This window comes from Scardinius erythrophthalmus (genome assembly GCF_964197995.2).
Source record: "Scardinius erythrophthalmus genome assembly, chromosome: 11".
Lineage (NCBI taxonomy): Eukaryota > Metazoa > Chordata > Actinopteri > Cypriniformes > Leuciscidae > Scardinius > Scardinius erythrophthalmus.
The window spans coordinates 21,119,727-21,147,683 of record NC_138231.1 but is presented as its reverse complement, the minus strand read 5'-3'; the positions used below and the strand labels follow the sequence as shown (position 1 = coordinate 21,147,683).

Below are 27,957 nucleotides of genomic sequence, written 5' to 3'. Positions count from 1 at the left end.
GTATGTAACCACAATCATTAGATTTGAATAGCTCTTAAAGCCTTATCTCTTGTCAAAAGGCTAATCGTGACCGCAGACTTTGATGAACACTGCTGGAAGCAGCGACGTCTGTGTCCGTACCATTCTAATCAATGACAGCGTAACCTCGTATCTCCCTGCTCCCAAGTCACAAAGCTCATATCTCCGATTAAACATGATTTTGGGGAAATGTTGTGTTAATGTTGGTATACAACAGTATATGATAGCAATCATTAGTTAAGTTATAATACCAACTTTAACGATACAATGTTTAATAATTAAAAAAAATATGCAGTTTTTTTAATTTCCTGAAAAATAATGGTTTTGGAGATACGAGGATTCCGCCCGACAGCGACGATATGTATGTATATATATCTAATATATATATATTATTATTATTATTATTTTTTTTTTTTTTTTACATGTTCAAATAAACTATTACTACTACTTGTTCGCACTAAAATTATGTCATAGGCTGTCGCTGGCCAATACGATTGCTGTGATTTGACAGTTGCTTTGGATACCAGTCACACTGAGGCGTTCCCTGTTCTCAGGGAACAAGGGTTTGTAGGGAACTTTTTCCTTCTTCAAAGCAGAAACCAGGAGACATTGGGATCATGTTCAAGAAGTTATTCTTTATTGAGGACTTCGCGTTGACGTGGCTGCAGTTCTTCCAAAGTCTAAATCTAATACAGTATGCATTGTAGTTATATACATTCCAAGGGGAAGGGATTACATAGAGGTGGAGACTCTGAACAAAGCATGCAAATGAAATAGGAACACACCCTACTCTGAGAGCACTACCAGTCCAATTGAATCAGCATAACTATTCAAATGCTGATACTGGCCAGGAACTCCTGTTCCAAGAGCCATCCCAGAGCCATTAAAGACAAAAGGTGAAAGTCTACCCTAGAGCTAATCCAATCAACCTAACGATTCAACATCTAGGCTGAAAGGTGAGAATCTCAGTGATCTGACTCATTTAAAATACAATAGAGAAAAACAGGACTGGCAGGAAAGGAGACTCTTGCTGGAGACTCAATAATCATCTGAAATCAGTCTACTAAACTTTATCAGTTTATATACTATTGCAGTGGAAAAACGAAATTTAAAATTGTAATCCTACAGGTTACAGCCGTAGCCTGGCTCTGCCCTCCTACGTACTTCTGCTCAATTTTCATTTTCCTTCAGTACTCCGTCTGGGTTTGCGGTATATTCGTGGGTTTTTTCCTAGCCAAAATTTTACCTGTCCAATCAGCGAACAGAGGGAGTGGCTGAGAACAATGACGTTGAGGTCGTGCGCTAGTTTGAGTTGTAGGGTTGTACGTCACGACCAAACGTTAGCAATTGGTTATGTCAGATCCAGAGTGGCTCTGGGCAGATCCAATAGTTTTAAACTTCAACAGAGTACAGATTTTCAAGGAAGTTTACGCTTGTCAATGGAGAGTGGCCAGACTCTTTGTACAAATGAAATGTACAAGAGTCTGGTAGGACCAGGCTATTACAGTCGTAACCCGAGACGGTTTTCTCAGTCGTTTTGGCTCAGTTCTCGAAGGAGAATTTTTTTTTTTTTTTTTTTTTTTTTTAAACTTCAAGTTCAGATCTCTGAACGGTTAGTTTCTTGTTCAAATCAGATTTGAATTTCTTATTGAAGCTTATTAAATTTCTTATCTTATTTAAGTAAATTGCATGTGTTTTGGCACATGTGTACAAAAGAATATGTACAATTTTCTACAATTTGCACAATGACTAAATGCACATGGCTTGGTGATCAAAACTGATGAATTGATGCTCAGTGAAACTGTCAAACTCTTCACAACTTCTAGGCTAAACAACATTCTTTCATCATGTGAGCTACATGCAAAATGATCCATTCAGTGATCAAAATCTGTCAGACGTGATGTATTCCATGAATATTTGTTTATAATTGGCAAATTCACAATCATCAATCAATCAATCAAGTTCGTGTGTGTGTGTGTGTGTGTGTGTGTGTGTGTGTGTGTGTGTGTGTGTGTGTGTGTGTGTGTGTGGAGTTTGCTGGCAGCACAATCACCACCATTTTTGAACATGGAGTAACATCACAACCCAGAACAGCGGCAGCTACATCAGTTTGTATTTATACAACATTCATATTTATACAGAACATTCATTTTTTTTAGAAATGTGTAACATGTAAACTAAAAATGATTGTCATGGAAGAGCAATAGAATGATAATGTAAGAAGATATTTATGTGTTAGAGAAGACATAATAGAGTGTGTAAAAATTAACAAGCAACTGAGAATATTCAGTTGACACATTTCAACACATTTCTGCAAAAATAAATGTACTGTATAAATACAAATGTTCATTTTCTTTTTGTGTACTACAGTATTGACGTTTATCAGTCAATTTTTACCTACCGTTGAAATCTGTATCTAAAAAGCTCAGTGTGATACACAAAAGTATTCAGCTAGACAGAACTGACATTCTTAAATAGTATAGAAAGCAGTTATTGTCAACAAAAAAAGTAGAAAAAAAAAACATGGAATTTGGATATAATAAAATATTTCCATGGTGAAAAAACATCTAAACAACTGACCAGTGTGGCTTACAACGATTAAGTTCAGTTATCTTCATTCTTAGTTTCGTTTCCATGAACTTTTAGTTTGTTATTCATAGGGTTGGGTATCGTTTTATTTTATTTTTTTTATACCGGTACCAAATTGATACTTTTAAAACAGTACCAGTGCCTAAATGTTGCCTGAACCGATACTTAAAAAAAAAAGAGAGAGCCTCAAAACGATGGTGAATGACATACAACACAATGACAAAAACACTTTTTATTTTTGTGACATTGGCCAACTTACTCACCCAATAACTAGGTTTTGAAGGATGAATTAAATATTTTGGGTGAGAAACTACTGTCATGTTTTGAGTTCTGTTCATGTTTGAGTTTCTCAGTTACGGGCTGTTTACACAACACCATTTTTAACTAAAAACGTAAAACTTTTTATGCGTTTTGGCCATTCATTTACACGACAACGGCGTTTTGGGTGCAAGTTTTTGAAAATCGTCTCTGTGTAAACAACAAAAACGCGAATTTCTGAAGGCGATGACTTTATGCACATGTGCAATACGTGTTTAGTCTATAGTGTTTCATTTGCCATCATTGTTTCATTGGGGGAGAAGAAGACAGCCTCTACGTAGCCTCCCCTACTAGTAGCGAAGAGCAGTTGCAAGGTTGTGAATTTAATGTCAACGTCCGCAGACCGCAGCACCAGCGTTAACACTACTTCAGCTCAACGTCGAAGGACTCACCATCGCCAAGACCAACATACTTGAACAAATAGCAAACAAAAACAATGTGACAGTGATTCTACTGCAGGAGACCCATACTGAAAACAAGAGCATCCTGAAGGTCCCTGGGTATACGCTGGACGGATACATTGCCAATAAACACCATGGCATGGCCATATTTGTCCGCAATTATATGGCCTGGTCAGCTATAGGAATATCCCCAGAAAGGGCAGAGGTAGAATGGATCACAACGAAAGTGCAAGATACTACCATTGTTAACGTCTACAAGACACCTCCAAGCAGACTGATTGCATCGTCGCTGCCAGATGTCCAAGCCCCTGCCGTGTATGCTGGAGACTTAAATAGCCATCATACAGAATGGGGCTATAGTAGCTCCCACACTGATGGTGACTGAGCCTCTACCGCTGAGGCGACAATCCTATATGATCCAAAGGAGCCGTGCACTTTCTACTCTGAACGATGGAACAACACCAATCCAGATCTGGCATCTGCAAAATGGCACAACAACCAACCACTCCCTGTCAGACATATCCTGGACATGTTCCCCCGGTCACACCATTGACCGTCATTCATCATTATCCCAACAATGGTCCAACCAGTGCAAGGGAGGGATGCCAAGAGGTGGAACTTCCGCAAAGCAAACTGGGCAGGTTTCACGACACTTGTGAACCAGACAGCTGCTGGGCTACCACACCCATGCCACAGCAAGATGCTGCTGACAGCCGCCAAAAAGAACATCCCTCGCGGTATACGCAAAACCTATGTTCCCTGCTGGGATGATGAATGTGAATACATACTTCGCACCCATGCAGAAGCACAAGCTAGCGAGGATAGGGACAAAGCAGCAGAAGAGCTATTCTGCAGGCTAACAAGAAACAGAGGCAATAATGGACAGAGACTGTGGAATCAATCGACTTCACACATTCCAGCCGCCGGGGTGGCAGACCTTGAACAAGTCGGAAGGTCAACAACCCCAGTAGAGTGCCCCATCAGCGCACACTCCATCGCGTCCCTCCAACTAAGTAATGGCCGCTTTCCAAATGCAGACAAGGACTTTGCCAGTACAACATCAACGAGAGTCCATGAGCTGTTCAGGGCCCCAGGATGTAATTCCAACCTATCCACTGATTTCACAACATCAGAAATTGAACAGGCCATCAAACGCCTGAAGGCACCAGGTGTAGACTGCATCCACCCGGAGTATGTTAAACACCAAGGCAAGAAGGCAACTGACTGGCTGCGCTTCTTCCTCTCCAACAATCAAAGCTGCCAAAGATCTGGCGCCGTGCCAAGGTGATCACCCTGTTAAAACCAAACAAGCCATGCTACGACCCCAAAGGATACCTGCCCATCTCACTGCTCTGCGTTCCATACAAGCTCCTCGAACGTCTTATCCTGACACATCTCAATCCAGTGGTCGACCCCCAACTGCCCAAAGAACAAGCTGGGGCTTTCGAAGCGGTAGGTTCACCAACAGATCAGGTGACCCTTGTGTGCCAAGACATAGAGGACAGCTTCCAGACAGGAGAGAAGGCCAGCACCGTCTTCCTGGACCTCACAGCCGCAAATGATACTATCTGGTTGCGCGGACTACACATGAAGCTTCTGGAAACCATCCCAGACAAGTGCACTGTGAGCCTCATTATGAAGATGCTGAGTAACCGCAGCTTTCGGCTACACACCAAAAATGTAAAAATGTGCCAAAGCAGTAGGGTGAGAAACCTCAAGAACGGTGTCCCACAAGGCTCAGTGCTGGCACCTATGCTGTTCAACTACCTGCTACACAATTGAGGAAGTACGACTATACAGATGACCTGGCCATCTTACTGAGCAAGCCATCCTGGGAAGCGTTAGAGTAGGGCCTCTCTGAAGACATGAACCTTCTTCATACCTGAAGAACTGGTGCCTCAAGCTTAGGGCTGACAAGACCGTATCATCAATGTTCCACCTCTACAACAAAGAGGCGCCCCGCAAAATGAACATCATGGTTGACAACACCCGGCTACAGCCCCAGCCCTTCCCCACATACCTTGGTGTGAAGCTTGGTGTGAAGCAGAACACTGTCATTTAGACAACACCTGGACACGGTCAAGGCAAAGAAAAACTCCCGTGCCGTGCTGATATGGCGCCTAGCCGGCACCACATGGGGAACCTCCACAAAGACACTTCACATCTCCACCGAGGCCCTGGTGTTCTCAAGTGCTGAGTACTGTGCTCCGGCCTGGTGCCGTAGCCCCCATGTCATTAAGCTGGACACTGCCCTTAACATCGCCCTACGGACTGTCTCCGGATGCCTACGAACCACTCCAACCAACCAAATGCCCGTCCTCGGAGGAACTGCCTCTGCAGAGGTCAGGCGAGAAGGAGCATTGCTGGCTCTCGCTAGAGAGGCAGACAAGTGAATCCCACCTCCTCCACAAAAGCGTCATGGAGACACCACAGCGAATGCGCCTCAAGTCCCGGCGACCTTTTGCCACACACGCCCAAGAACTGCTCTGAGGACAGGTGTTGGACGCTTCAGGGCAGCAATAATGAAGTGGGGCACTACGGATAGTGCCCAATGCGGAGACCCACTACAAACTGTGGAACACATTTTAACTAGCTGCCCCATATATCGACCCCTGAATGGCGAACGTTGTCTAATTGACCTTGATCATAGGACACTGGACTGGTTCACCTCAACAGAACTGAAGGTCTAAGGACATACGCCAGAGAGAGAGAGAGAGAAAGAGATTGCCATCTAATGGCCCGGCTCTTATACTCCAGCCCCTTATTCATGAAACCAGACTCACGTCTGGTTACTGTCACTATGTTGGGGTTTGTTATGGCTTGTTTCTCTGAGCCTCGGGGTGCTTCCCTAGACTCCAGTTGTATGCAGCCAGTTGCTAATAGTGCGGCGTTTTACATTGCGTCCCCACTGCGTATTAGCTACGTAATACGAAGTGACCATTATCGAAAGGGAACGTACTCGGTTACTAACGTAACCTCGGTTCCCTGAGAGTAAGGAGAGTATTGCGTAGCCTGCCACACTATTGCAATCTGTCGGGATTTGTCGCTTCAGTTGATTTAAACCTGCTATTTGGCCAGAATGGGCTTCCTTTATAGACTAAGGCCATGCCCATTGAGGCGCTTGGCCATAGGTTGTGCAGTTGCCGCAGCACAGCCAATGGGCGAGCTAGACGCTCTGCTGTGTTCGCTGTGCAGCTGCACTGCATTTTAAATTATTAGCTTGAATCTTCTTGAGGAAAGGAGTTTCCTACTGCGTATTAGCTATGCAATACGAAGTGGCCGTTCTCGAAAGGGAACCTTGATTTTCCAATGTCTTCATATACAAGTTGCACATGGGTCTTATGGACAACCTCTTTGCATTCAATCACATTCCTAAGAATGTAATCCTTTACCACACAATACGACTTGTTATGTGCTGCTATCTTCTGGGCCTGCAGGCTGTTAATGTTGTCTGCTGCCTTTTCTGCTCTCTCCCTTCCACGCTCATGGGTTTGGTACTCTGTGTTGAAGTTGTTTCTGTATGATAGATGATACTTAGCCTCCATTGCAAAAAGGTCCTTGTCCTGCACCTTGCGATAAAGAATCTCTTTCTTTAATTCCTGTGCCCTAGGTTCAATAACTTTGCAGGCTGGTTCCTTGTGTTTCCTGCTCTGAAACTTTGTAAGCTCTTCAGTCTTGCCCTTGAACTTGGATTTTGCTTTGTCACAGAAAATGCACTGATTGGGAAACAAGAAGGAACACCTTCTTGGAGCTCCTTCAGATTGAATTGACAGAGATTTGACATGGCGCAGAGAGTCCTTTTTCAATGATGATGATTCACCAGATGTAGAAGCCTTTGACACTTGTAAACAATCTATTTTCCCTGTAAAGCCTTTATTGCAGTATTGGTGATAGCCAACTGTATCCAAAGGCAAGTCCTCTAATGTTAATTGAATCTGTTCACAAATATCCATCATGCGGTATGGTGAACTGGCTGCTTCACAGAGTCTCATATCTCGGATACTGCGCAGATATGATAGCTTCTCGCTTTCCGAAAGCCTGTGATTATAGTAAACACTGTTGAAAAATTACTTTAAGTTATGACTGCAAAGGTATATCTTAATTATAGTTTCAAATACTTACTGAAATTGTTCCAAAAGAGAGAGCAGTGGGAGATGGTGATCTGCAGGTACCAACCAACAGCCACCAACTGCCAAATGCAAAGCCCCAACATTTCCAAACTGGCAGTTAGTCAACTTTTTGGAATTTTTTTTTTTTTTTTTTTTTTTTAGTTAATTTGCTTTGTTTTGTTTACTTCAAAAGTAAAGCTATTTTCAATTTCTTCAGGTTCAGGATAGGTGCAGTAAAAGGTTAAAATAAACCCAATTTCAGGCTGCTATTAGTATAATAAAAACGTTGTCAAATTAGGTTTTTTTTTTTTTTTTTGCTGTTTTTGACCATAGATGGTCAAGATGTTGTAAAATATAACAAATAACAATTTCCCTGGGTCAGAATTGTATGGAAAAATGTGTCCATTTGTCTCTGTGAGTTGTTTACATCAGAAGTTATGACACTTTATATCACATTAGATTTTTTGGGTTTGGTGCAAAGGGTTAAAAATAAAGCATTTTGGACATTATTTCAGCTTGGTACCCAATTTAATCTTAAAATAGACACTTGAATGATAAAGAAATAGCAGGTTGTGGGAAAAAAAAATCACCCTATGCGCTTGAGAAAACGAAAATATAGTTGATCCTCTACACATCTTTGGCCATTTTTTGCTATTTTTGTCCAGAAATAGGGTCAATATGTTGTCAAATGTCAAAAATAACCATTCCATTAAATTCCTGGGGTCAGAATTGTATGGGAAAATGTGTTCATTTGTCTCTGTATGTTGTTTACTTCAAATGTTATGCCACTTTCTATATAATTTTTGGATTTTTCGGGTTCCGGTCGGGTGCAGCAAAGCGTTAAAAATGAAGCCTTTGGGACATTATTTCAGCTTGGTACCTGGCAGATTCTGAAAATAGACACTTTAAAGATTTAAAAAAATCAGGTGGCATAAAAAAAGCTGGGGGGTGCGCGTGGACCCCTATTTCCATCTAGACTATTATCAATGCAGAAATGTTTTCTGAAAACACCTGCAATGCCTGGAAAAATGTAACTTAAAATATAACAAGCGTCAGGGGTCAAGAGTCCAACTAAAGTAAACGCTGAACACCATGATTGTAACGTCAAATTAAACAATAAATCATCAACATCTAAACCTCTGTTAGTTCTCAACAAGAACTTCTGTAGACGTCTGACAGAAATAAAGTCAAAGTCAGTTTGAATGATTGAAAGAATGTTTCAAGAACATCATACTAACCTTAAATAACATTCTATTAACATTCAGGAAACTGGACATTTTTATGTTCTTGGAATGTTACAAATCAACGTTCCTAGAATATTTAATTTTTAAGCAAAATTAAGTTGAAAGAACATTTGAGGAACACCATACCTTCTAAAATGTGTTCCTCTAACATCAAGAAACAGGATTTTTTTTTACTTTCCCAGAACCAACACTGAATATTTGAAGAACGTTCTTATAACAAAAATCTGTTTGCTGGGTAGTGCTTATTTTTTTGATAATTCAGTAAATTAAATACTTTACAAATTAAACTTTTTTTTATTTTTTTTTATCTGATGGATGCAATTCAAAAGTTAAGATAAGATTATTTAAAATATTATAATGGTCTTTTATAAAAGTTCTGCCTAAGAACACCCCTTTTGGTAAATGTAGTCCTTTTCCCCCATTTTTTTTTCTACAATACATGCTCCTATCTAGCTTAGTATGCAGAGACAGCTGTAAGTAAGTAGCCTAGAAATCTAGACGCACCCTAGCGGCAGCAAAATGTATTTCGCAGCCAGGGTAGTCTAGCAACTCTCAATAAACCTTCTCGCTGCAAAAACCCAGATTGGGTCAGGCCAATCACGTTGTGTATAGAGTAGGCGGGGGCGGGCTTAACATACACGACAGAGTTGCGACTGTAACCTGGCTGCTGCCACTTGAAAACAAAGAATGGCGGCTGCTGATGGAGAACAACGGTCTTTCGAATCGGCTTTGGCCGCGACTCTGGAGGACTTGGAGTTAAGTTTTTCTTTGAGAAAAGAGCAAAGAACGGCACTTAACTCATTCTTAAAAAAAGGAAGATGTGTTCGTCTTTTTGCCGGCCAGATATGGCAAAAGTTGAATCTATCAACTAAGCTCCGCTGTTGGGAAACCCTCTGGTTGGTTGAAGCTCTGTTCTATTGCGTGCAGAGGGAATTTGAAAGACTGCCGTTTATCCCGCCCCTCGGATTGAGCCGTGACTATGGTGAGTTTCCAGACCTAACATCTTGATGTAGGTCTGGCTTGCCAGGCTAGTAAGTAAGCCATTCTTAGCTTGATTTCTCAAAAAAAAAAAAAAAAAAAAAAAAACTTTGGCTTGGTGTAATCAGCCAATGGCAGACATAGAAGTGCTCTGAAAACCTACCTGAAAGCACACTGAAATGACACACTTCACCTTAACTGTGGTAAAATCACACATAGCATCTCTCTCACTCCATAAGTTGCTTCATGGTAGGAAATTATTGCAGAGGTTTCTGCTCTATCTGATTTTTTTAAAAGCTTGACACTCACATTCACTGTTTAGGAGGACATTGGTGACCTCTTCTGTTCTTTTATAGTGCCTCATGCCATGCTCTAATCCACACACTCCTCTAGTTTGTTCAGCCATCCAGGAACATTCCTCAATGGCTTGTCTGTTCAGTCTCGATTACATGATCTATTTTTCCTCCATCTCGCCTCGTCAGGCACCATCACATGTAATTACCGCCATATCAGTGCACCAATTGAGGCTGCCGCCCCAATTCGGAGCGCAACATTCCTTCCTCCTCAGAGTGCTCGCTTGACCGGTAGACAGATAAATAAAAGCCCAAAGTAGACCAGATGGGACCAGTATCTCCTGCTGGAAATTCAGAAATGTTATTGATACTGACAGCATAGCATAATGATAGCATAACTTAATGAGATGGAACTGAGTTGGAAAATGACACTATTGTCTTCTGTGGAGCTGCTTTATAGATTAAATTAAAGTAATTTCATAATTGATGAACTTCCCGACATTAACAATGTTATTTTCCTGTTTATTACTGTGAAGCTGCTTTAAAGTCCCCCTGTGGTGAAAATAAAGTTTTTAATGTTGTTTATATGTCTGTTGTTTTAATATGGTTTAAGATACACCATGTGTAAATTCATAAGTCAACACCATTGCTGAGTATTTTCTTCTTAAAACTGCAGTGAACCAAAGACAGTCTCAAAAACGCGGTTTGAAATCACTGGTGTTTCTGACGTCACAAACTACCTTGTAACCAATCACGTCAATGTGTGATCGTCCGTCAACAAATGGATCTCTGAGCTGGTGTGAGTGAGTGGAGGCGGGGCTCATTTGCATATTCATAAAATCCCCTATACTAAATGAGGCAAGGTGTAGAGTTACATTCAAGCTATTTTAATGCATGAAGAATTTTTTTAAAGGAAATAAAGGGAGAGAATTATTGATTACAGGGGGACTTTAAAACAATCTGTATAAAGCGTTATATAAATAAATGTGACATAGATAGATACACACTTAATATTTAACAATATTTATTGATCTGCCTGCATTGACACCACTATATGAGTATTGAACTGAGCTGGATGATGACATCACTGTTTTCTCAGGAGTGGCTGTATACAGTAGATAAATTAACTAAATGAATAACTTTTTACTACAAAAATGAGCCATAACTGAACTTACTTAAGATTGACTACACTATTTTCTTCTAGATCTGCTGTATAGCCGAAACAAACTTTGTTGCATTATTTTCCTGTTATCGCTGTAAAGCTGCTTTGAAACAATCTGTATTGTAAAAAGCACTATATAAATAAAGGTGACTTGACTTGATATTGCTATGCACACAACAAAATGGGAGAAATATCAGAGTTTAAAAAAGGATAAATTGTTGGTGCTATGTGGCTCGTCTGTGACCAGGACAGCAATTCTTTGTGCTGAATTGAGAGCTATGGTATCCAGGGTAATGTCGGCATACCAACATGTATAGGACAAACCACATCCAAGGGGAGTAACTGTCGATGCAAGAGGAATATGTCTGAAAGGGATGTCCAGGTACTAACACAGATTGTAAAAAAAAAAAAAAAAAAAAAAAAAAAGCAGAGCTGCCCTCACTGCAGAAATAAATGTGCACCTCAACGAATGTCAGTTTCATTGGTGCCAACAGTGCAAATCTTGGGCTGTGGACAATGTCAAGCATGTATTGTTCTCTGATGAGTCCACCTTCACTGTCTTTCCCACATCCGTGGGAGTTACGTTGTGGAGAAGCTCCAACGAGACTTAACACCCGGACTGTTGCTGCCCAGAGTGAAGCAGAGGGGTGGATCAGTGATGGTGTGACCTGCAATATCATGGCATTCTCTACTGTGCTTGTTGGCCGTGTCACTGCCAAGATCTACCGAACCATTCTGCAGGACAATGTGCCATGTATCAGCATGAAAATGCACAAATACACACAGCAAGACTTATGACAGAATGGTTTGATGAACAGGAATGGCTCAAAATACCTCTGGCCACTGTGAAGGACCACCATACCTTCTAAAACATGTTCCTCTAACATCAAGAAAACTGGACATTTTTTACGTTCCCAGAACCAACACTGAATATTTGAAGAACGTTCTTATAACAAAAAATCTGTTAGCTGGGTAGTGCTTATTTTTTTGATAATTCAGTAAATTAAATACTTTACAAATGAAACTCTTCATTTCATTTGATTCTTATTTCTTTTCTTTTTTATCTGATGGATGCAATTCAAAAGTTAAGATAAGATTATTTAAAATATTATAATGGTCTTTTTATAAAAGTTCTGCGTAAGAACACCCCTTAGGGTAAATGTAGTCCTTTTCCCCTCTTTTTCTACAATATATGCTCCTATCTAGCTTAGTATGCAGAGACAGCTGTAAGTAAGCCATTCTTAGCTTGATTTCTCAAAAAAAAAAAAAAAAAAACTTTGGCTTTATCAGCCAATGGCAGACATAGAAGTGTTCTGAAAACCTGCCTAAAAAGCACACTGAAATGACACACTTCACCTTAACTGTGGTAAAATCACACATAGCATCTCTCTCACTCCATAAGTTGCTTCATGGTAGGAAATTATTGCAGAGGTTTCTGCTTTTTTAATCTGATTTTTTAAAAGTACCTCTGATTTTTTAAAAGTACTTTTTTAAAAGTACCCTTAATTTTTTCTCAAAATACCTCTGGCCACTGTGAAGGACTTGTATCTGTCATTCCCAAGATGAATTGATACTGTATTGTCAGTGAAAGGAGGCCCTACTACACCCTACTAATAAATTATTGTGGTCTAAAATCAGGTGTTTCAGTTTCACTGTCCAATATGTTTGATTCATTTGAAGAACCCGTTCATAAGTCATTAGTTAGAAAATCTGACTGCATTAGTTGATGTATGTATTTTATTCATTGGTTGAAGGTTTCAAGGAGGCATTCTTTTGGTTGTCAGAATGTTTGTTTCATGCTGTAGATTCAGTATTGTTGTGGGTCACAACAAGATAAAATGTTGGTGTTACAGGATACATTGATACGGTATTACATAAGAATGCACATTCGTTAGCCACAAATAAATGCGAACGTCATGAAAATCTGTTTTTCTTCAATCAATCAATCCTTTATATAACAGCTTCATCAAATGTGTTGGTTTACTTCTCTCCAAACCACCTCATTTTCTTAGTTTGCTTTTAAGGTTTTGCTCCTTTGAGAGGCAAATTGAGGGAGTGCTTTTCTTAAAGCCATGGAATGGCACACATATGTTCACTGTAATGTGGTGCAATTATTGGGATTGCGGTTGAGGTAAGCCGACCAGGAGTGTGGTGTAAAGTAACCGTCTGTTCACTGTCATAGAGTCTGTTTATTTTGTCAGAGTGGTCTTTTCTCATTTTTCCTTTATCTACCTGTTCCAGCTATGGGCTGTGAATTAGCCCATTGTTTAAACACCCATGAGTGCCCATTTTTGACAAGGGAACATCATACCATATAGTAGTTTCTTTATAAAATTTTATAAACAACAATAACTTGACAACATGATTAATTATGTTTTTTATGACATTTAAAGTTGTAGCTGTAGTCTGCATAAACAAGCTAAAGAGGCAGCATTTTCCTGTCTATAGTGAAAACAGGTGAGATATTTGCTTGATTTGGCCACAGTTAAATCCACACGATTTTGTTTAAACTTACCACTTCAAAGACCTGCTCCATTTACTCAAGGAGAAAACAGGCAGTAACCAGAATCACAATTTAATTGCCTCAAGACCACTGTGAAGCTCTATCCAAGCTCAGTTTTTCCCCCAGAATCTCAGTCTAGTTATACCTGCACTTAATTACTATATATATATATATATATATATATATATATATATATATATATATATATATATATATATATATATATTCCCACAGGCCTTTAGGTGCATTTACGTCATGTTGTAATTACCTAATTACGAGATTTGTAACTTTTAAAAAATTTCACGTCCTCGTAGAGCTCGTAAATACAGCTTGTAAGATGGGGGAATTGTCTGAACCACGTGACTGCTGTACCACTTGACCACTGCAGGTTCATTTAGTTGTTAATAGTGTTATCACTAAAACACATAATTCCCAGTCTGAGGATGTGAACATCTCCGAATAGAACGCCACCTGTTGTCATCTCGAGACTACGGTAGTTACAACATGGCATGAGCGCAACATTATATTATACTTTTCTATTATACTTTTATTCTTAACTAGGAATGCTTTCAGGCTTTGCCAAACTTGATTCTACCATATATTCTAACAGATTCTAACATATAACCTATTCCTACTTTGTGACCTATACAAATATAAAACTATTTCTATGAAAAAAGTAAACCTGTGACTTTAAAGGAATAGTTTTTTAAAAAAATCATCATACTCTGTTTCAAGTGTTGTACTATGAAACGCTAGTTACGCATGTAACTGTGGTTCTGTGAATTCTGGATGACCGCCAGAGGCAGTGTAAACACTATGGATTATCGCAGCGCCAGCTAGATAGGTCGAGAGAATATACCAACAAAGTCACGTGGCGTGACGTATGTTGAGCCCTGGAGGTTTATAGGCTACAGTAGCTCAGCACTCTACCTCGGTACACCTTTCTCGCGCATTCCGAGTGACTGAGAAATCCAGAATTCACAGAACCACAGTTACATGCGTAACTAGCGTTCTGTTTCATTCTTACGAGAGGCAGTGTAAACACTATGGATGACACATACCAACATAGTCATGAGGAATGCCACCCACCTGATGAAATTAAGGCTGCTCCAGAAGAACCGCAGAACTAACGGCATGATGAGCAGCAACGTTGACCTTATAAAACTGAACAAACATGCATGGAGAAGCCCAGGTAGCAGCAGTGCAGATATCCACCAGGGAAACTCCTCTAAAAACAGCCCATGAAGATGAGATGGCCCTAGTCCCCAGGGCAGTGGTCTCCCTGCTGCCTTGTAAGCCAGTGTAATGGTCTCTACTATCAAGTTCGACTATCAAGCACCTTTCTTCACACCACCATAGCAGACAAATAACTGGTCTGACTGTCTAAATTGAACAGTAGAGTTCACATAACACTTCAAGGCACGAACAGGACACAAAAGTTGGGCACTTGAATCAGACCCTGAAGAAGTCTGAAAAGAGGCCAGTTCAATGTGCTGATTTATGATCTGAGGAAGAAGGACCTTCGGAAGAAAAGAAGGATTTGGTCGTAGGACCACCCCGGAGTCATCCGGTAGACTTGTAGTCAAGACCGCCTAAACCGAGACCAAGACACTACCAGAGGGTATCGAGACCAAGACCAAGACAGACCAAGTCAAGACCAAGACCAAGTCGAGACCGGAGGGAAAAAAAACAGACTAGTGTTGAAGCTAAGCAATAACTTGTATGAATTCAAGAACAGCATGCATACTAGGGTTCAGCCGCAGTTTACATTCAATACTAGACGGTATTACTTCAACTACACAGGCAGAACAATACAGAGACAGACCATGTCATGTGTGTGACTGTGAGCTCACTATAAATGTTTTTGCAGACTGGGTGAGATCAACTATGTGTAGCAATTGCATGATGGCTGTTACTGCACTATTAGAGGATTGAGACTCCCTTAACTTTTGTGTACTGTTGAGGACTGACATGACTGGTACTGACTGGTTCATCTGACAAAACATCAAACACCTCCAACACCATCTTTCTCCTCCAACAACTGTCTAAAGAATGAGAAATATGTAACCAATTGAAATTATGTGTAGATGAAAACGTAACATCAAATTAAAGATACACAATTATAAACTTGGATTAGGCCTAATGTTTAGTCAACACAACGGAGATATGCAGATGATATTTAAAAGACCATTTATTTAGTCTAACACCATCTTAAATACAATACTGTAATCAAACAACACACACACACACACACACACACACACACACACACACACACACACACACACACACACACACAGATATCAAAGACACAAATTCATCTAAGCAAATGCCTGCCTATCTCTGCCGATTTCGGAGTCTCCAAATGAATCCATTCTGCAACTTTTAAATACATAATAAAATGTGTAAAAACGAAATAATAGGCTTAAGTGCAGGATCCGAAAGTTGGTCGTTTTGTCGCTATGGTTACACACACACACACACACACACACACACACCGTTGGCGGTGCGCTCAAAGTCATCTGTCAGTTGTGCAGTTACCCAAAATCTCCTGAATGAAGTTAAAACCCATCATGTCACTGATATGTGTTTTTTAAATCAAGTGATCAAAGTGCTCGTTGCCGCTGCGATCAGTGGCGCGGATAAAGTGTTTTCTCGTGTGGCTCGCGCACACGCCGCACTCTTCACTCGGACGCGCGCTTCAATCCGTTCCGTTGCGGATAATAATGTTGCATTATCGAACGTTGCGTCGTCGTGGATATTGTAGTATTGTATTGCTAAATCCCCCGACCACTATGTCGGTCTGAGACAGCGAGACCTAGACAAGACCGAGAGGTCCGAGACCAAGACAAGACCAAGACCAAAGACCGTCAAGGCCGTGACAAGACCGAGACCATGTAAAAGTGGTCTCGAGACCGGTCTCGAGACATACATCACTATCATCCGGTAACCAGCGCAAGCACAGTTCGCTAACAGACAGCGCGTGCAACTCACTGACTCGTTTCGCAGTAGCAATAGCTAACAAAAAAGAAGTCTTCAAGGACAACCATTTAATGTCAATGCTTTGCAAGGGCTCAAACTGGGGTGAGCACAGGAATGCAAGCACGAGTGAAAAATCCCACACAGGAAAATGAGGATTCCGAGCAGGGTTCAGACGGTGCGCGCACTTCAGAAAACTGCAGACAAGACTGTGAGAGCCAAGAGAAGAGCCACCAACTGGAACATGATATGCAGAAATCACAGCTACGTATACTTTCAACGTGGAAGCTGCTTTTCCTTCCTCCAGTAAACGTTGAAGAAAGCTTAAGATACTCGGAATGTCACATGTTGCAGAATCGAGCCCCTGTTCCTCACACCATGCAGAAAAAAGCTTCCAACGGGAAGCATAAATCTGTTGTGTGAAAGAAGCCCTAGCATTAGAGATGGTGTGAATAACAGCAGGGTCACAACGCTCCAGGGAAGGATTTAGCCCAATGGCCAGACCCAAAGCTGCAGACGAGCCGGGTCCGGGTGCCAGACACTGGCCTCCAGCTGGGAGAGGAGGTCCTTCCTGGGGGGAAGCTTCCATGGATTTCCTGTCAGAAGTCTCAGCAACAAAGGAAACCATGGTATGGCTGGCCACCGTGGTGCCACAAGTAACACTCTGTGCTTGCACAGGGAGATCCTGTGCAACGTCTCCCATAACAGAGGGATAGGTGGAAACGCATATAGCAGGCAGTTCGGCCATTCGTGAGACAACGCATCCTGGCCCAGCGGGCTGGACACTTCTGCTCTTGCGAACCATAATCGGCAGTGGGTGGTCATCTCTGAAGCAAAAAGATCTACCTCTGCTCTTCCAAATCGTAGCCAGATCTCCTGCACTACATCTGGATGAAGCCTCCATTCCCCTGGATGTACTTGATCCCTGGAAAGAGCATCCGCTGTCTGGTTGCACGCTCCTGGAATATGAGCTGCCCTCAGTGAAGCGAGTCGTGGCTGACACCATGTCAGGATCTTGTGAGTCAGCCGTAGAGACCTGCGGGATCTCGTGCCGCCCTGATGGTTCAGATGGAACACTGTTGAGGTATTGTCGGACCGAACGAGAACATGGCGGCCTGCCAGAACCGGCATGAAGTACTTTAGAGCCAAGAACACTGCCCTTAGTTCCAGCAGGTTGATATGTTCTGTGGCCTGGATCGGTGTCCAGCGCCCGCAAATACCCCTCCGATTCCACGTTGCCCCCCATCCTGTGAGGGAAGCGTCTGTCGTGACCAACTCCTGACAAGAGGGAACAAAAACCAGAGGCACTCCTGCCTTCAGAAACTCTGTCTACCCCGAAGGGTAAGCTTGTAAACTGGTAAGCTTGATTCAGGAAACTGAAACGCAGAAACTTTCTGTGATGTACATCAAGTGGGAGTTGAAAGTATGCATCTTTCAGGTCGACACTTACAAACCAATCATCTGCAATCACAGACCGAAGAACCGCAGCATTCAAAAAGGAAGGACCTTCAGGAACAAATTCAGAAGCCTCAAATCGAGAACTGGGCGGAAACCACCGTCCTTCTTCGGAACAAGAAAATATGTTGAATAGAACCCATCTCCCTGAACGAGGGGATGAACTTTTTCTATGGCTCCCTTCTCTAACAGTGAACAAATTTTCAGAGAGAGAGCCACTACGCGAACCGCGTCTCTGACAATCGTAGGAACAATTCTTGAAAATCTGGGAGGCCGGCGTCGAAACTGTAGAGTATATCCCCTGCTCAGAGTCGCCAGCACCCAGGGGTCTGCTGTGTTGGATCTCCAGTACTCCGTTTAATCTATTGAAAAACGATCGACCGCCGGCCTGACTGTCTCAGGCTTTATGTGTGCGATTTTTAGTGTTCGCGGGGGGGCACTGACGGGATCCTCCTGGAAACTGTCGATGAGGTGGGTGAAAAACTCTTGCATCTTCAGGAACACAAGGTCTTTGACGGGGCTGTGACTGAGGTGTAGTGTGCCGGCGGAAACGTTGCTCCGATGTGGCATAGTGATGTCGGGTCTGAACCGCTGGCATCCTAAAGGTAGGGTTGCGCTGCACCTGTGTCAGTTGATGAGTGGCTTCAGACAGCTTTACCCTCTTTTCCCATAGTTCCGGATCATTGGGACCAAAAAGATGCCCGGGAACAAATGGAAGTTCTCTCAAGGTTTTCTTACAGTCCTCCAGCAGTCGTGCTTGGGCAAGCCACACTTGGTGGCGGGCTGCCAGAAGCGTGGCTGTAAGACTACCCAGCTCGCGGGTCACATGGCCTGTTGCCAACAGAGCAGTTTGCAGAAATTGTGAAATAGAGGGATGCGCATTTGCAGGTTCCAGCGTACTGATGGCAGCAAGAGGTAACTGGCAGATTGTGTTTTCTGCTCGAGTAATGTAGGCAACAGACTCATATGCCTTTTTTAGCAAGGAATCTGTACGACCGCATTGCGCACTGGGACATCGCACATTCCCTTGTAGAGCCTCATCAGGAGACACCACCAAAGCTGCCACAGTTCTGCTCTATTTCCGGAGCACGACCCACCCCGATAGAATCTGCTTCAGCCATAGATGCTAGCGTTCGAGCAATCTTTGAGCGCCGCTTAGGCGGGCCAGTACCAGTGAGAGCATTCGAGAATTCAGCCACAAAATCCTTATATGGTGGCATGGCAAAAGAAGTTGCAGCTGTGGTCTGTCTGAAAAACACATTTGTTTGGGCAGATTGAATAGGTGACTCATCAAGTCCTAGACGAGCAACTGCCATTCGAAGCACAGCCAAAGTATCATCAGAGGAGGATTGGGCTTGTCCAGACGACTGAACTGACCCCCACGAGACCCCTCCGCTGCTGGGTAACCAGTGAAAACAGCCTGTTGCTGCACAACAACAACAGATGGTTGTGCAGCAACATCCATAGTAACCCCTTGATCGTGAAAAAAGGAATCTGAAGCACTTGTAGACAGCACATCAAACTCTGAACGATGAGAAAAACAAGGGGAATCAAGAGACTCTTCCCCAGCTCCCTGATTCTGAACATTCTCATCCTCCTGTGTCATCTTCACAGGTGTAGCAGATGTGACGGGCTGAAGCGAGCGAAGCAGGCGTTTCAGCTCTGCCATCTCTGAAGAAAGCGCCGACACCGTCATAGGCAGTGAACTTTTCTCAACATGTGACTGTGACAGAGGTTGAATCAGAGCCCGTCTACGGAGAGCCTGGCCACTCCCTATTAAGTCCTATTGTACTGAATTTTGGTTGTAGTTCCACCAGAGTTCCACTGGGGGCGATCGCCCATGAGTGCAAAATGAATGGGAGTCTATGGGCTAGACGGCTAAATTTGTCTCTTTCACCCGATTGCCGTTGAGAAATCTCAGATTTGATTGTAGGTTTTGCAAGTTCAACATGGGTTATAGGTCGAAAGTTGAATGAACGAGTACTTATGTCCTTTCGATTTCTTACAGGTTGAGTTGTTGTTGCCTATAACATGCTAGCATTCTGCTAATGAACGCTGATTGGTCAGTGAAGGACTGATTACGACCAGAGATATCACTTGATGGCATCGTGTGTGTGTGTATTTTTGGCGTGGTCTTTTAAAACAACAAAACGAAAACTCTTCCAGCACGTGTATTTACCTGTGTCAGCTGTGTTGTCGATGCCTCGAGAGAAAAGAAAGTGCAGAGCACGAAAGCACCAAAGTGACTGAAGGATTGCCGTAAAGCCGTATCTCTGGTTGTACGATGTGTATGACGTCATTGACATTTTAAAAGACTTTTTAAAGCAAATAAGTGACTCTAAAATATCTAACACCCAGCAATGTGTAATTTCTTTGCATCTCCTTTCAAATACAAGTCAAATTACTAGACTTTAAAAATTACTATAAAAATTATATACTGAGAAAAGTGGATTTTGAGGGGTATAGCTCTATAGACCTCGATTCATTCTGCACTTGTCCTGTGAGTGCCCTCATATGGAACCAGAGTGGAACTGCAACCAGTTCAGAAGCCGGAAGTTTACTGAGAGTGGAAGTTCTCCCCTTATTAGACATTCTCTGGTTGAATCTTGTTTGTATTTGTGGTCTTGTACATTGGCATAGGGATGGGCGAATGAAGCCTCATGAAGCACTGAGGCTTTCCCCTGAATGTTTCGGGAAAAGATTTGAAGCATCAAGAGTGTCGAAAACAGCGCCATCTTGTGGCAGGTCAAATTTATAGCAGCCATGTTTATGAGCACCTGAGTGCGCATTAATGTATTTTAACTTATACGTTTCATATACTAGTATGTAACCAAAGCTATAGATTGTGAAATTAAACATTTCTCGTTAAGTGTGTTTTTTAGTTAGCTTAGATAGTAGCATAGCATACAGCTAACGTTATCCGATGATTGTGCTAGCTGAGCTTTACTTGAGCTTATACTGCCCTGATACTGCCTTACCGTATTCACAGCAATTATAATTATGTCATTATTTTTTATCGTAATAATCAGCGCAAGCTCGGGGTAATGGGGTCCTAAGCTCGGACTCATCTCTTCAGTAGGACCATAGACAGAGTTGGACTCATTTGTTCACCACACCGGCACGGAGCTTCATGAGAAATTACGCTGCAAACTCAAATTTTTTGATAATACAGCGGGGGAAATAAGTATTGAACACGTCATCATTTTTCTCAGTAAATATATTTCCAAAGGTGACATGAAATTTTCACCAGATGTTGGTAACAACCCAAGTAAGCCATACATACAAAGAAACAAACAAAAATAAGTTCAGAAATTAAGTTATGTGTAATAATGTGAAATGACACAGGGAAAAAGTATTGAACACATGAAGAAAAAGAAGTGCAAAAAGGCATGGAAAGCCAAGACAACTGCTGAAAACTTACAGTAATTAAAAAGCAATCCAGCCCCCTGTCAGTGGAAATTAATAACAGCTGGTTCAGTCCCAAATAATGGCCTACAAAAAGAGCTGTCTCAAGACCTTTGCAACCTAATTGTTGCAAAACATAATGATGGCATTGGTTATAGGCGCCATTCTAAGCTTCTGAATGGTCCAGTGAGCACTTTTGGGGCCATAATACGGAAGTGGAAAGACAATAATTTCACCATAAATTTGCCTCGACCAGTGCTCCTCGCAAGATTTCTGATAGAGGAGTGAAAAGAATAATCAGAAGAGTTGTCCAAGAGCCAAGGATCACTTGTTTCTTTGTATGTATGGCTTACTTGGGTTGTTACCAACATCTGGTGAAAATTTCATGTCAACAGCACCTTTGGAAATATATTTACTGAGAAAAATGATGACGTGTTCAATACTTATTTCCCCCGCTGTATGTTTTTTCTATTACTTCACTATTGCTATTGGATATTGATATTTTTGCACCTTTTGGAATTAAAACCACTCTGGACTGTACTATTTCTGCCCTTTGTCACGTCATTTACACCTCTGGCCGCTGGTACATCCTAACATACGGTGTGCTGTAATACTTGCAAAATATCATGATCCCAATCATAAACTGTAAAAAAATATGGATGACGCCCCTTCGCTCTCTTCCATTGGTGAGAAGTGAAGCCGCCAGTGTCCCGATATGCCGCTGACATCTTGGGGTTTGAGTCTGCGCAGTAGCGATTTCGGGACCAGACCTGCGCAGTAGTGAGCAGGAAGTAAAGCCGCGAAATCAAGGCTCCGCCGTTTTTATTAGGGGTGGGGGAAAAAATCGATTCTTAGATGAATCGCGATTCGGGACGTGGACGATTCTGAATCGATTCACAAATGTCAAAAATCGATTTTCTAAAAAAAAAAAACAATTCTTATAACGTAACATTGACGGAACGCAAAAGGCGGAACTCTGAAGTGGACGTGCACGTGCGCGGACAGTCTGTGGCGTGCACATAACAGAGACGCGCACATAAAGGACGCATGATGGCTGAGCGCCAAATGTGCAATGCCACAACACAAAAAGTTACATTTTGACTGTAAGTTACTCTCTGCAGATGTTCATTCACTTTCTTTGTATAAGCTGTTTTTGATTGTGGTATACAGCAAACATTTTAAGTCATAATTCTTTATTATTTAGTTGTGTACTATAAGTCAAGAGCGACTTTGTATGTTACTAATTATTCAGAATATGCATAAGTCCACAAGCATTATACGTTATGATAGCTTGGTACATAATTCTATATTTTTAAACGAAAACTGTTTGTGAATTTGCTACAGCAAAATGTTTTTTTTGTATGAAGGATTATATTGCTCATTGGAAATAACAAGAGGATGTTGGTTAGAAGTCTATTATTTAATGCTGCTACTATGCTAGAGATTCAGAATATGTTGAAGTTTGTATTAATTTACTACAAGTATGCTGCTAGTACAAGCACACATTTATTTTCCTGTTGGTTCTCAGCAATGTTGGGACATATGCTGGCAAATGTAACCTTACAGTTGACTTGCCAAATCACTTCCATTTGTTTTATTAATAAAATTAATATAGGAAGTATTGGAAGTAAGTTCGTTATGGGTCATCATAAATACTTGGCTTTAAAAGTACCAAGTAAAAACATTTTTTCAATGTTTTTGATAAAAGGCACTTCCCTGAGAATTGAACTTAATAAATGTGAAAAAGACACTTTAATGTCTGTCATTATGTTTGTCATTCTGTATAGCAAAGCAGATGAGAGTAGATCATGATCAGAAACCTGATTAGAAATCATTATGAATAAAATCGAATTGTTTTGAATCGAAAATCTTTTTGAATCGAAAATCGATTTTGAATCGAATCGTGGCCTCACGAATCGGAATCGAATCGAATCGTGAGATGGTAAAAGATTCCCACCCCTAGTTTTTATAGCATCAAATAACTAACTAAAAACAAACTTATTTTAAAAACAAACACTTGAATTTAAATCAGCGTTATAAAAACTACAGTAAATGACAGAAACCACCTTTGGAAAAAAGATATTTGAATTGTAATTAAATTGTTTAGTTGGTCTCAAGTCCTGTTGAATAACATGGGGAGGCAGGGTTTATGACCTATACTAGGACCAGTCACCGGGGGGTGATCGAGACCTTTTGGCTTCACTTTTTAGGGTTTGTGTGGCACGCTTGATCCCAACCTTTATCTTCATACTAAAAACTCTGCTGATCAGACAGTGATTAATCTTTTCTTAATCGTTGATGTTTTCCAAATATTGGTGTATGATGCTGTGAACCCAGAGACTATAATGTACACCATGTGTTTTTAATAGCTTAGCTTAAATGTGTGCTTAAAATAAATAGTACTCATAAACAGAGTGGAGACTTGGAAATGTGGAAAATAGAAATAATAAGCAATTAGTAGGAATATATTTGGTTTTAATGATGTTCTTTGAAATTGCATTTGCAACATTTGTTATATGTAATTGTATGTAAGTGTTAATATAAGTTGTAATTATCAGACAAATCTCAGCCTATATGCATTATCTTTTCATTTCTAGAAGTCTCTACGAGACAAGCCTGACGACTGTTCCCCAAGATGCTTTTGCAAATATGGTCAATATCTCAAGAATGTAAGTACTTTTTTTAGAGACAAAGCCTTTTGATATTAGATAATTTATTAAAAATGATTTCTCTAAAATCTTGATATTTGTTATTTAATAGATCTTTTAGAGTTAATCAAACCTTATGGTTCCTAAACATTTTCATTATCTGCAAAGTTAAATGGTATATATTTCTAAAGCATGAATACTATGGCATAAATGCATAAATCAATTTTCTTAAAAATGATCCTGAAAATGTTACAGATGTGGCTTGGTGCGCTGTGGTACAGTATGTGTGGGGTGAACCAAGGTGTGGATTATAGAAAACTAATTGGAGTCTTCCAAATAGAAATCAGGGGTTCAAGAGTGACTCCTATTCTGTACATACACAGAACAATGATTTAAAGGATTGTCATTCTGAAAACTCTACAGTGTGTAATGACCACTGAGCGAGCATCAAGATGAGATGCTACAAAACAATTATGGGTTTGGTGGCAAGGTAGACTGAAATATTATTCATTGGCACTTGATTTTTGCTCATTACTTTTACCTTAATTGTCTAAACAGATATCAGCAAATAATCCTGTATTAGGGTTATGTTGAGTTGACTTTTGAGGAATATAAGTAGGAATCATTTTTGGGGGTAAGAGCTGGATTAAAATTATAGGGAAAGTAAAGAAGGGGGATTCTGCAGGTGTTTTTTTTCCTTCATAATTCAAACAACTTTTAAATGCCTTATTTTAACTGTCATACTTTAATTGAAGAAACATACTGTATGTGGCAACATAAATAACTTTTTATATATATATTTACATTGACAAATACTTAATTGAGGAAGTAGAATTACCTCCATTTGTAAAATTGTTGAAAATTTATCAGAAAGTACTATGATCACACTACTTTTACTTCTATGTGTTGACACCCTAGAATGTTTGTGTTTGAAGAAATTAAATGTGCTACATTTGCTCTTGTAATTAATATATTATGAAATTGCGCTAGCCAAGACTGAAAACTTTGGCTGATTTCATCATTAAGATTTAAAGGAGTTCAATGCTCTCTGCTGAGTGGCTGCAACTTGAAATAACCTTGTATTATTATAAAACTCTGGATTTTACCAGCATTTTCTCCCTTCTTTCCTCAGCTATCTGTCTGTGGATGTCTCTCTGAGCAGGTTAGAATGGCATTCCGTCTACAACCTGAGAAAGCTAACTCATATGTAAGTCAAAGTATCCAGAAGTCCATACACAAATTCCAGTTAACCATACTCAAATAAATCATATATCAATGTCACAGTTATAAATCCTCTTTCACTGAATTTACTTTAGGAATAGTTACATGTTTCATTGTGTTTCTGAGCTAAAGGGGTAGCTTTTTTTTTTTTTTTTTTTTTCATAAATTTTTTTTTTTTTAAAAAATTACAATATTTGGTTCCCTATCAAAATGGTTCACTCGTATTGCATTGCTAGACGAAAACTAATTTTTCTCTGAATACTGAAGCCTTATTGAATCATGCAGTGAAACTGCACAAGCCTATGGCGCTGCATTAAAACTGTAGCTACCACCCAGGAGTCAGGTGGTGTTAAGGGCCTGGCTTGAACTTGTTGCTCGGTTTGGAGTGGTCGGCCCTGGAATGCCAGCTCACAGCCGCTCGATGAATAATTACCTGCAGCCGGGACGCCATCAGTGAGCCCCCTGCCAGGAATCTACCACATTTGTTCATGGTGAACTTACCAGCGTGACACGCCCCCCTACTCGGCTGCGCTCACGATTGATTTTCCTGCATCCGGGGTACCATCAGTGAGCCCCCCGCCAGGAATCTACATGCGCTCTTTCATGCGCTCACTCTTCTACTTCGCCCGTCCTCACCATTGTTGACGCCACCGAAAGCTTCCCCTGGAGGGGGCTGTCGCAGCTCCTAGTCTGCGACCTACACTCAAAAAAATAATCTGTTGAACGAACTTAATTAAATTAAGGAAAGGTTTTCCACGAAATTGAATTACATTTTTCCAACAAAATCGAATTAGTTTGAAATAATTTGTTGAAATCTTGTTGTATGAATTTAAATTAATTTAGTCATTCCTGCTAGATAAAGTTTTGTCAGGTTAACTACATTTAGTTTTTGTCCTGCCTTAAATCACCAACATTATAATTTTAGTTAATTTGACTCTACGGTCACTTCTAACGATAGACACTACTAGTGTTCAAATAAATTAAAACCATTTTTTACAGTCATATAATATTACTTGTGCACTGCAGGTCTGCGAGACTGCGAGATGGTCCTCACTGCGGAACATGAAATCCACGGGTAGGAGTCGGATCCAGATCCAACTCCTCCCACCTTACATATACCTAAACCAACCCATCTCCACCCCCTGATCCCTAAACCTACCCATCTCCACCCCTTAATCCCTAAACCCACCCCTAAACCTACCAATCTCCACCCCTTATATCTGGATCCAACTCCGCCCCCCGGATTTCGTGTACTGCATTGAGGTGCTACTGGAGACTGCGAGTGAGGTTTACACATAGTGTATACTGAGCCCACAGCCTAAACACAGTCGCTACTCTTATGCATAATGGCAACCACAAAATTAAAAAACATTACAGAAAGTCCTCTAAGTTTCTAACATAACTGAACATTAAACACTAACATTAACTAACAACATCTTTCCATTTACTGAAAAACACATAAAATAACACTTTTTCCCTAAATTGACCCTCTTAATGCAGTCCCTTGCAAAGCATGCTGGGAACTACAGATCCACTGCCCAGTTAGATGTCAACAACGATTCATGTAGTTTTCACACAAATGAATTAGGTTGATTGAACACAATTAAATTAAGTTGTGACAATATTAAACAATTGTGTTACTTTTGCTTATTTTAATTAATTATTTTAACAAGAGGCCAAAATTCATTTTTTGAGTGACATCCGGTTAAGACGAACGAAAAATATTCATGTTGACTCAATTAACTAAATTAATTACATTGATTAAATTGAATGAAATTAAGCTGGAATAATTTCAGCTCACCATTGTTGACGCCACGAATCAAACAGAAAACCCCCTGCCTTAGTGCAGCAATCTGTCGTCCAAAACGCTTCAACCCCTCACTGCCTGGGCTCAGGCTTGGGAAGCCATCCACGGTGTGTCGAGCTGTGTACTGAACACAATTGAATGAGGCTACTCGCTTCAATTCGCTCGCAGACCCCCTTGCTTCAAGGGCACGGTCCAAACTTCAGAACGGAGCAACGTAGCGCATATCATCCAGTCCAAAGTGAAGAGCATACTAGCAAAAGGAGCTGTAGAATCAGTTCATCAGTTCCTCCAGCTCGGAACAAGTCTACAGCCGTTACCTCATCATTCCAAGAAGGATGGTGGCCTCAGGCCCATCCTCAATCAAACAAGACATATGAACCGCACCTTAATGAAACGGCTGTTCGAAACAAGTTTGAAACAAATCTTCTCACAGGTTTGCTCAGGGGATTGGTTTTTGTCAGTGGATCTGAAAAATGCCTACTTTCATATTCAGATAGCCCCCTATCACATACCGTTTTTGAGATTTGCATTCGAGGGGGTGGCTTACTACAGGCCTACACTTGAAAGCATCATCTACCTGGAACTCAGTGGAGCAGTGGCTTCAACCTACTGACTCTAAACATGAGAGGAAGTCGACACACTTACCACAGGGTGATAGTCTAGGTGGCCTTAAAGAAGGCCAATCACTTAAGACATTACGCGCCTGGAGTTCAATGGAGAGGTGGCTTCAACTTAATGACTCTCTAAATGAGAGGAGGCCAACACACTCACCACAGGTTGATTATCAAGGCGGCCCAGAGAGGACTGCACTTGAAGTCATGATCTAT

General features: G+C 41.0%; 1 protein-coding gene across 1 annotated transcript in view; it reads left to right on the top strand.

Moving 5' to 3' along the window:
• The window catches only part of tshr (thyroid stimulating hormone receptor), a gene marked incomplete at its 3' end in the record, with an annotated part of 170,252 nt that overhangs the window by 49,891 nt on the left and 92,404 nt on the right, over positions 1-27,957 (top strand). Inside the window, exons 2-3 of the mRNA XM_081378965.1 lie at positions 24,052-24,123; positions 25,235-25,309. Of these exons, the coding sequence (XP_081235091.1) occupies positions 24,052-24,123; positions 25,235-25,309 (147 nt within the window). The remainder of the gene's footprint in view (positions 1-24,051; positions 24,124-25,234; positions 25,310-27,957) is intronic.